The sequence below is a fragment of the Notechis scutatus genome, unplaced genomic scaffold (genome assembly GCF_049901735.1).
Source record: "Notechis scutatus isolate UNSWTSFEM ecotype Mainland unplaced genomic scaffold, rNotScu1.2 NSCUCTG193, whole genome shotgun sequence".
NCBI lineage: Eukaryota > Metazoa > Chordata > Lepidosauria > Squamata > Elapidae > Notechis > Notechis scutatus.
In genome coordinates this window covers 318-11,445 of record NW_028263066.1, presented here as the reverse complement: position 1 = coordinate 11,445, position 11,128 = coordinate 318, and the positions used below count along the sequence as shown (strand labels likewise).

General features: G+C 48.7%; 1 protein-coding gene across 1 annotated transcript; it reads left to right on the top strand.

Moving 5' to 3' along the window:
• Positions 1-8,109: 8,109 nt before the first annotated feature.
• LOC113432115 (cathelicidin-related peptide Oh-Cath-like) lies at positions 8,110-10,775 on the top strand (the record flags this gene model as incomplete). Its single annotated transcript, XM_087948530.1, has 4 exons — positions 8,110-8,295; positions 8,602-8,709; positions 9,454-9,576; positions 10,706-10,775. Coding segments are annotated over exons 1-4 (487 nt in total), but the record flags the coding sequence as incomplete, so codon positions are not given.
• Positions 10,776-11,128: the final 353 nt, after the last annotated feature.

The following is an 11,128-nucleotide window of genomic DNA, read 5'->3' as shown; positions in this document are numbered from 1 at the left end:
GATTATTCACTTTTATTGATTCACAACACATTATACTCATACATTATACACATACATCGTATATATCTCCATCTCTGTCTTTCTATCTATCTATCTATCTATCTATCTATCTATCTATCTATCTATCTATCTATCTATCTATCTATCTATCTATCTATCTATCTATCTATCTATCTATCTATCTATCTATCTATCTATCTCTCAAGACATCTGCAGCCGGGTCCTTCTTCATTATCCGAGTAATCCTAGGATGGCCTTCTTGATTAATATCTTTATCGCGACCTTACCGGCTATCTTTGTGACTTTCTTTACCCACTTTTTGGCCTTCTTGAATTTCTTCAAGCGTTCGGGCTGATCCTAGAGAGGAAGAATAGGATCATTGTATCTAGTTAGCCCTGTTTTCACAACACAGGCTATCCAGCCCCTCCCTCTTCTTGCTTCTGTGCTACGCAGTGGTCAAGGCTGGACCGCTGCAAACTGTGCAGTTGGGACGTTTCTGGAGGAATGAACGGATCCTATTTTACATCCTTTGCAAATTAAGGAGGAGAGTCTACCCACCTGCGTTGAAGGTTGGAGGTGATTTTTAGGAATTTAAAAGCAAAAGACATTCATTAGGGACTTGATTTGAGAAATGCAGATTAAAAATGGAAATTTTAGTTTAAAAAAAGACTGCCAGGAAGGGGTTGCCACGAAGAGAGGGGGTCAAGCTATTCTCAAAATTTAGCACTTGAGGGCAGGTCGAGAAGCAATGGAATCCAGGAGAGAAGCAATCTGGAACTAAGGAGAAATTTCCTAACAGTGAGGACAATTAACCAGTGGAACTGTTTGCCACCAGAAGTTGTGGATGCTCCACGCCGGAGGCTTTCAAGAAGAGGCTGGAGAGCGACTTGACTCAAATGGTATCGGTTCTCCTGCAGGGAGTTGGACTAAACTAGAGGACCTCTAAGGTCCCTAAGGTTCCTGGGACCAGGAGGTCTCTTTTATGTCCCCACCCCGAAGTCCTCTGCCTGCTGGCTGGTGGCCAGGGGTTTTCTCCACCGAGTTCTCCAAGGTCCTCCCTTCAAAACAGGTGCTCCTTCCTTGAGAGAGCGGGCAGATAAAACCGTGACTTTGAGACTCATTTATTGTCCTCAAAGTTCCTCTGGCATCTCTCCAGACTGGGGTTCAACACCCTTGGAAATTTCCCAGCATCGCTGGCTGAGGAATTCTGGGAGTTGAAGTTCACCCATCTTAAAGTTGCCAATGTTGACAAGTTGCCTCACAGGGTAAGGCCTTCAGATCAACCTCCATCCTGTTGTAGCTCCTACACCTCCAACTCATTAAATGTCTTATCTTCAGCTCCTAAAACAAACATCTGGTTTTCCTGAGTAAAATGGGAAGCTGGCTCTTTGTCCTTCGGTCTTCCCAGGCCCTCCCCACCTTTCACTGGGCCGCCTTCCGAGGAAGCCCCAGAATCTGGTGTCCAAAGAGGCAACGCTCAATTCTCGTGATCCTGATAGCAGGAAGATCACGAAGAGGGCTAGTACTGTTTTAAAAAGCCTTAGGAAGGCCACATCTGGAATACTGCATCCAGTGTTGGTCACCACAATGTAAAAAAAAAAAAAAGGCTGTTGAGACTCTGGAAAAAGTGCAGAGAAGAGCAACCAGGATGATGAGGGGACTGGAAGCTAAAACATTCGATGAACGGTTGCAGGAACTGGGTATATCTAGTCTAGTGAGAAGTAGGACCAGGGGAGACATGATAACAATCTTCTAATTTTTGAGGTGCTGCCCCAAAGAAGAAGAAGAGGGGGTCAAACTATTCTCCAAAGCCCCTGAAGGCAGGAGAAGCAGCAAAGGATGGAAACTTCTCAAAGAGAGAAGCAACTTAGAACTAAGGAGAAATCTCCTGAAAGTGAAAACACATCGATCAATCAGTGGAACATCTTCCCTCCAGAAGCTGTAAGTGTGCTGCAACATTGGAGGTTGAACCATTTGCTGGAAATGGTAGAGGGTCTCCTGCTTAAGACCTCCAAGGTCCCTTCCTCCTCAGTTATTCTGTTATACGAGGAGGGCCCGGATGAGCCAGGCTGAAGAGCAGAGAATACGCTTCCCACATGGCACATCTAAACCAATTTGGGTGATAATTTCATGAATCGCAGTGAAAGATCCATTAAACATTTAATGGGTTGGAGCTAGAAGAGGATTTAGACTAATCTGAAGACCTTCCCGTGTAAGGCAACCCTTTCCAACCTTGGCCACTTTAAGAGGGATGGAGTTCAACTTCCAGGGCTCCCATCTAGAGATGGAAGGCTGAGGAATCCGGATGATCTGGAGTGGTTACAGGGGAGCATGCTGGGCAGGAAACAAGACTCACTGGATTTTCTGAGGTCCTTCCTGTGGGAGAGACCCTCCTTCCTTGAGAAGGGGGACAGGTCAACCAGGACTTTGAGACTTATTCAGCAGCATCTCTGGCTGAGGAACTCTGGGAGTTGAAGTCCACCCGTCTTAAAGCATGGCCAGTTGCCAGGGCGAGGATGGGAGGGCCCTGATGAGACAGAACGAAGAGCACAGAACCAGCTTCTCATTTTGCACATGAAGACCAATGTAAGTTGTTGTGAATCAATAAAAGTTACTAGCATAAATGCAAATCAGGGTTTGGAAACCTGCATACCTGATTGGCCCTTATACAACAACTAGGGATTGGTCCATAAGTAGTCCCTAATTGGCCACTATTTTGACACTTCTCATTGGTTATAAGTTTGAACATTGCACATGTCATTGGTTAACAAGGTAGCAGATAACCCTATAAAAGGGTTACTGCTGCCCATAGCCTTGCTCTGTTCTATTCTATTTACATTTATTAAAGAGTTGAAGTCACTGGTCAGATGTCTGGTCTCCATTATTTCCCAAACTTAACACTGGCGACGAAGGTGGGATCCGGAGACCGAAGAGCTGACTGAGTTACAGAGCAACCAACAGAGCACGTGGTCGAACACGCACCATCAACGGCAACATGGCCAGCGGTGCCGTACCACCCGCTCCATTCAACCCAGAGACCGAAGACTGGGAGGCATACATGGACCAATTCCAGATGTTTCTGGAGACCAACAATTTAAAAGATGCAACAACCGGCAAAAAAAGAGCTATCTTTCTAACTCACTGCGGGCCTACCGTGTTTAAAATGGCAAAATCACTTGCCAAGCCAGCAGAGGTAAAAGAAATGGACTGGGACGTCCTCGAGCCCTTACTACGGGCTCACTATACGCCCACCGTGCCAACCTTAGTCAGAAGACATGAATATTACCAGAGGGACCAACGGAAGGGCGAAAGCCTTGCCAATTACATCGCGGACCTCCGCAACCTTGGAGGCCTCTGCGGATTCGCCGACTTAGAAGAAGCCCTCCGGGACCGCCTGGTTCTAGGCCTAGAAGACGGCACGCGATCCAGAGCAAAATTATGGCTAAGGGGACATCAGCCTCAACGATGCCCTTAAAGAAGCCTCGGCAGCGGAGGCGACCAAGAAGTCGGCAGCCCGAATCGCCGCACCAACGCACCACTACGTAAACTCGCCAATGATACCTCGCCTCGCTCAGAGAGACACCCGGTATCGACTCACCACGAAGACCTAGAATCCCCATCAAAAGCGATGAGGAAGAGGTCAACCGACTCCGAACGGAATGAGACCAGTTCACACAACCCTCATTCCGACCGTGTGCAGGATGTGGGGCGAATCATCCACGATCCAGCTGCAAATTCCTCGACGCACTCTGCCGAAATTGCGGGAGACGAGGTCACATCGCAAAGGTTTGCAGAAGCAAACAAAACTCCAAACCCCGACAGGCGAATGCCAATCTTCAGGATTCTTCAGCACACACCGAGAAAAACTGAACCACCAATGGGGAAACCACTCCTACAGAAACAAGCCGTCCACCACTTCCACCAGGCGTGAAGAAACCAGGCGGGAAGAGACCCACCAAACAATCACCATTGGCCACGCTTACATCCCTTGATGCCGGAAAATCCGAGTAAAGGTCGCCATCGAAAACAAACCTTGCGTGATGGAGGTAGACTCGGGATCTTCCCTCTCGATGGTGTCGTGGAAAACACTCCAACAGCTCATTCCCACGATTCGCCGCCAAGACCTTAACCCTCAAAGGGTTATACTCAAAGACTATCAGGGCAACCGAATTCCCGCCGTCGGGTCCCGAGATTCCAGATCTCTTTCAAGGACCGTGCACTCGTCACTCTGCCACTGACTGTCGTGGACCGCGACAGGCCTAGTCTTTAGGCCTTCAATGGTTTAGGCCGCTCGGAATTACTGTAGCCGAGTCCACCGGGCCGAGAGCAACGATTGGGAGGAGGCACTCGTGCAAGAATTCCAAGACGCGTTTGCGAACGGACTAGGCAAGTACAAGGGGACCCCGATCTTGTTTAACTTGAACCCTGAGATAGCACCCATCTGCCTTAAGCCACGCCGGGTGCCATTCGCCTTGAAGCCTAAAATCGACGAACAACTCGATAAGCTAATAGCGCAGGGCGTGCTGGAACCCACCGACCACGCCCGCTGGGAAACCCCTATAGTGACGCCTATCAAGCCTGATGGGTCACTGAGAATTTGCGGAGACTACCGGGCCACTTTAAACCACGCACTACAGCAAAGTGCATATCCAGTGCCGGTAGTGCAACACTTGCTCCATTCCCTGGGTGGCGGGAAAGTTTTCGCTAAACTAGATCTAGCCCAGGCGTATCAGCAATTGCCTGTAGACCCTACCACGGCAGAAGCGCAAACTATCGTAACGCATAGGGCGCATTTAAATGCAACTGCTCCAGTTCGGGGTAAGCGTTGCCCCCGGAATCTTTCAGAGTTTAATGGAAAGGTTGTTACAAGGGATCAGAGGGGTCGCACCATATTTCGACGATGTACTCATCGCCGCCCCTAACAAAGACATCCTAGAAAAACGACTCAGAGAGGTTTTACAAAGATTCCAAAACGCAGGCCTCAGAGTTAAAAAAGATAAATGCCAGTTATGTACCGAAAAGTAGAATTTTGGGATACCTCCTGGACAGCCAAGGAATCCATCCCACCGAAGACAAATTAAGGGCGATTAAAAGGCCCCCACTCCAAGGAACAAGGCAGACTTACAGGCGTTCCTTGGACTTATCAATTTCTATAATGTCTTTTACCACACAAAGCAACGGTAGCAGAACCATTGCATAGACTATTAGACAAAAAAGCAACATGGGTTTGGGGACAACGGGAACAATGTGCTTTCCAACAAGTAAAGAAATTGCTAACTTCTGATTCTGTACTTATGCAGTACAACAAGACTCTTCCGCTCACTATCACGTGTGACGCATCACCTTTGGGGTTGGGGCAATTCTGGCCCACGTATAACCAAATGGAGCAGAAGCTCCCATCGCGTTTTTTCGTGAACCCTAAGCTAAAGCTGAAAGAAATTATAGTCAGCTGGACAAGGAAGCTTTAGCTATCGTGGCTGCAGTTAAAAGATTTCATGAATATGTTTATGGCCGCGCGTTTACGATAATTACCGATCATAAACCGCTACTGGGGATCATTGTGGGTAATAAACCAACCCCAGTATATATTGTCCCCCAGAATGACCCGTTGGTCTGAATTCTTGGCGGCCTACAACTACACCTTGCAACATCGCCCAGGGAAATCAATTCTCCACGCCGATGCATTGAGCAGAACACCGCTCCCAGACTCTGTTGTAGATCCAGCCCCAACCATCTCAACACTACAGATCGAAGCTCTACATGCACCACCTTTGACGGCTAGAGACATTGCTTTTGAAACGAAACGTGACCCAGTTCTGCAACACATCCTACGCTGGGTTGAACGGGGTGGCCGATGGACCAAATAGCACCAGAATGGGCGCCTTTCAAAGCCCGCCAAACCGAACTGTTTTCCCAAAAAGGCTGTATCTTGTGGGGCGATCGAGTCGTAATCCCTGGCAAATTGCAACAAACTGTTTTGGCGGTATTGCATGAGGGACATCCGGTATCGTCGCGGATGAAAGCACTCATCGCACGCAGCTACGCTTGGTGGCCGGGAATTGACAAAAATCGAGGCCTGGGTCGCTACTTGTCAACGTTGCCAGGACGTCAGCAACGCCCGCCTAAAGCAAGCCCAACCGAATGGGAAACTCCGAGGGACCTTGGTCCCGTATTCATATTGACTTTTGGGGGCCTACCAAAGGACACACTTTCCTTATTACTGTCGACGCCTATTCAAACTGGCTCGAGATTCATCGAATGAATACAACTACAACGGACTCAGTCATCAATAAATTAAACAGACTATTTGCCACACACGGATTTCCGGACGTGTTGGTCTTGGACAACGGCCCACAGTTTACTGCATTACCCTTTGAACAATATCTTGCTGATCGGGGCATCCGCCATGCGCTAACCTCGCCCGCCGCACCCTGCGGCGAATGGACGTGCAGAATGCATGGTACAATTTGTAAAAAGACCCTCCACAAAATGGAATTTGGCAACATCGACGAGAAAATCAATCGAATTCTCTTGTTACAGCACATCACGCCCCACAGCGTGACCAACAAAACACCCGCTGAACTTCTTATGGGGCGGAAACTACGATCGCACCTTGACCGGCTCCACCCGCATTCGCACCGGAAAAGCCCTTCGGCTCCAGCAGCAAATGCCGGGAATTTAAGGTAGGCGATTTAATCTTTGCCAAAAACTTTTCCGGCGACCGTTATGGATACCCGCAACCATTACCCACCTTACTGGGCCTAGATCTTACCGCCTGCTAACGGACGATGGGAGGGTGTGGAACGCCACATAGACCAACTCAATCGAGATTACCACCCAGCACCCATGACTCCCGGGTTCACCAACTCAAGGAGGAGGAAATATCGAGGAAATTGACTTTGATATGACAAATAGCAGGCCAACGGAAACCCTACGGCCCAGCGAAACACCGGAACTTGAAGCGGGAGGGAGTTGAATTTTTCAGGGAACTTTAATACGGGGAAACCGAACTGCAAAACCCGAAGAAACACAGAGTAGCAGAGACAACCACAGTGGAAGCAGCACGGAATCACCGTGCAGCGAAACTGTAGTTAATAAAGATCATCCAAACGTTCCACTGGAACCGGACCTTAGACCAAACCAGGTGGAACCACGGAAATCATCCAGACAGACCAAACGGCCTGTCTATCTTGAGGATTTTATTACAGCCCCCTCAAACGGAACCCAAGGGGAGGGGTGTTGTGAATCAATAAAGTTACTAGCATAAATGCAAATCAGGGTTTGGAAACCTGCATACCTGATTGGCCCTTATACAACAACTAGGGATTGGTCCATAAGTAGTCCCTGATTGGCCACTATTTTGACACTTCTCATTGGTTATAAGTTTGAACATTGCACATGTCATTGGTTAACAAGGTAGCAGATAACCCTATAAAAGGGTTGCTGTTGCCCATAGCCTTGCTCTGTTCTATTCTATTTACATTTATTAAAGAGTTGAAGTCACTGGTCAGATGTCTGGTCTCCATTATTTCCCAAACTTAACATAAGTGTTCTTTCAAAGGTGCTTTTGCAAAAGGCAACTGGACTGTTTTTTTCCAAGAAGAAGAAAAAAAGGAGGAGGAGGAGGAGGAGAAAGAGAAGTGGGGGAAGGAGGAGGAGGAGGAGGAGAAGTTGTTTCACTTCTCATCCAGGAAGCTTCTTCAGTTCTGAATGGGAATGGAATGGGAATAGAAGACTTATATAAAATTCTATGGTGGTGTTAAGATGATTTAGACTGATCTGAAGACCTGGGCAACTTAAAAACAGCTGGACGTCAACTCCCAGAATTCCTCAGCCATACTGGGAAATTGCAAATGTTCAGGAACCCCAGTCTGGAGAGATGCCAGAGGAACTTTGAGGACAATAAATGAGTCTCAAAGTCACGGTTTTATCTGCCCGCTCTCTCAAGGAAGGAGCACCTGTTTCGAAGGGAGGACCTTGGAGAACTCGGTGGAGGAAAACCCCTGGCCACCAGCCAGCAGGCAGAGGACTTCGGGTGGGGACATAAAGGAGACCTCCTGGTCCCAGGAACCAGATCGGCTGTGGACCTTCATGGCAGAAGAACCAACGATGGAAGGGTTTTTCTGGAAGACTTTGCTGGTGGTTGGGGCTCTATCAGCCTCTGGACACTGCGCACCATCCCAGAAACTGCTGACCTATGATGAGGCCGTGGAACAGGGCGTGGCCCTCTACAACAGCAAAGCCAAGGAAGAGTCCCTCTACCGTCTCCTGGAGGCTGCTCCGCAACCAGAATGGGTAGGTACTCTCCACTTCAGGTCCATTGTGGACTTCACTCCGCGTAGAGTAGACCCATCCCTTCTGGGAAGCGGTTCTGAGGCTGTTGTGGAGTTGGCTGAAAAGGGGGGATCCAACAGCCTCCATCTATGGTCAAGGAGGGGGATGAGCCTTGAATGCAGAACATCTGGAGCCTGCACGGACTCTTCTCTACAGTCCCATTCAGGCGGCTCCATCAAGACTCCTTCAGACCCCAGCCTCAAATGGGAGAAGGTGCGGGGGGGACCCTTCAAAGTAACACCTCTGCTTGGCCATGTCTTCTTTCAGGATCCCAATTCCGAAGGCACCCAAGAGTTGGAGTTCACCATCAAGGAGACGGTTTGTCCAGCAAAAGAAGAAGTTTCCTTGGATCAATGCGACTTCGAGGAAGGAGGGGTGAGTGATGGATGCCAATGATGGGATTGGTCATCTATTGTTGATGGAGACTGAGCCAAGGTGACTTCTGTAGGACCTTCCTGGCAGAGCTGGTGGTCCATCTCCACTGGGTTGAAGGGAAACCATATTTAAGACTGCCTCTTTCCCTTCCGCCTTTGTCCTGAAGGACATTCTTCCTCTTGATTCTCCAAGTGAAATCTTAGGTCCACCTCCCTGGACGGAGAAGGGACCCAACACTTGAACCCTTCAGGAGTTGCTTCCTGTTCCCCCAAAAGGTGCATGGAGAGATTGAACCAGTCAACTCTTAGACCAGAGGTCTAGGGAAATTCTCAGTCATCCAGGTCAGGGTTGTCCCAAAGGTGCTTTTTCAAGACTGGACTTCCTTGTTCCCCGCCAAAGATCTTTGTTTCTCATCCAAGAAGCTGCTTCAGTGCCGAAGCATCTTTCTTTCAGGTCTGAACGGAGGAAGCTTCCTGGATGAGAAGTGAAACATCTTCGAGGAAAAAGAAGAAAGTCCAGGGGCCTCTTGAAAAAGCACCTTGGGGTCTTAGCTTGGACAGAGAAGGAACCCAACACTTGAACCTTCCCACAGTTGTCTCCTAAGATGACCGTGGAGGCTGAACCAGCTTAGCTTGTCCAATGTTCACCTGGCTGAAGCCGCCTGAGGAGCTGATCCAAGATCTTCCCATGGGAAAACAAGACGGGAGATGGCTTCACTCTCAGCATGTTCTTGTTCCTCTACAGGTGGTCAGAGAATGCACGGCCACCTATTTCCTTGGGGAGAAGCCACCCATGGCTGTTCTCAACTGTAAAGCCGTGGAAGGGATAGAGGAGGAAGAAGAAGAGGTGGAGGAGAAGGAGGAGGAGGTAAGAACGTGGTGTGGTGTCTGGGACTTCTGGGGATGACCTAGGAGGGAGGTCGAACCATTGGCCAAGTAGGAGAGACCCCACCTCACTTGAGGCCCTCCATTTGTCATAGGCTTTGGAGAAGAGACCCCCGATGAAAATGGTCTCTCCCAAGCTTCCTCCTGAACCAATAACCCACCTGCTGTGGAGATATGCTGAGAACCTCATTGGAAAGCCCTAGAAGATTCTCCTCCAGCTTCTTGGGGTTCTGCAGAGAGTCCCCCCAAGGCTCAAACGCCTCCCTCCGTTCTGGGACTTTGGGGAGGGAGGGGAAGGAGAAGAGGAGAGAGGGAACCCCCTCAGTCCGAGAGGCTACAGGAGAGGAAAGACAGATCACCTTTGCCCAAGATTACGCCCAAGGTGTTTCTCCTTGCTGCACTTCCTGTTCCTGAAGTTTCTGGAAGTTTAGGGGTTCAGCTAAAGTCACGTCTGCCGTTCGCCCCCAGCCCTGAAACGGACAGAATCTCCTTTTCTGCAGTTCCATCAATCAATGGGAAGAGAGCGGAAGGGACCTTAGAGGTCCTCTAGTTTAGCCCAACCCCCTGCAAGAGAACCGATACCATTGGAGACAAGTCGCTCTCCAGCCTCTTCTTGAAAGCCTCCGGCGTGGAGCATCCACAACTTCTGGTGGCAAACAGTTCCACTGGTTAATTGTCCTCACTGTTAGGAAATTTCTCCTTAGTTCCAGATTGCTTCTCTCCTGGATTCCATTGCTTCTTGGCCTGCCCTCAGGTGCTAAATTTTGAGAATAGCTTGACCCCCTCTTCTTCGTGGCAACCCCTTCCTGGCAGTCTTTTTTAAAACTAAAATTTCCATTTTAATCTGCATTTCCCTAATGAATGTCTTTTGCTTTTAAACTCCTAAAAATCACCTCCAACCTTCAACGCAGGTGGGTAGACTCTCCTCCTTAATTTGCAAAGGATGTAAAATAGGATCCGTTCATTCCTCCAGAAACGTCCCAACTGCACAGTTTGCAGCGGTCCAGCCTTGACCACTGCGTAGCACAGAAGCAAGAAGAGGGAGGGGCTGGATAGCCCGTGTTGTGCAAACAGGGCTAACTAGATACAATGATCCTTTTCTTCCTCTCTAGGATCAGCCCGAACGCTTGAAGAAATTCAAGAAGGCCAAAAAGTGGGTAAAGAAAGTCACAAAGATAGCCGGTAAGGTCGCGATGAAGATATTAATCAAGAAGGCCATCCTAGGATTACTCGGATAATGAAGAAGGACCCGGCTGCAGATGTCTTGCGATCTGAGAAAAATCGTTTCCTCAGAAAATGATGGTGATTCTCCAGTTGTCCAACTTGGATCGGATCCGGGCTTTCTAAACTTTTGTGCAAATTCAAATTTGAAATAGACTTTGAGCTCTGTACCCAGGTGGAAAGCGAAATATTGGAGCAAAACACAACTTAGGGAAAGGGGTTGAATGAAACGGGGAAACGGCAGAAATAGTTGTAACACGGTTTTTTAAAAATGGAAATAAATGCTGATATGGGACCGAGTTTGTCTCTTCTGT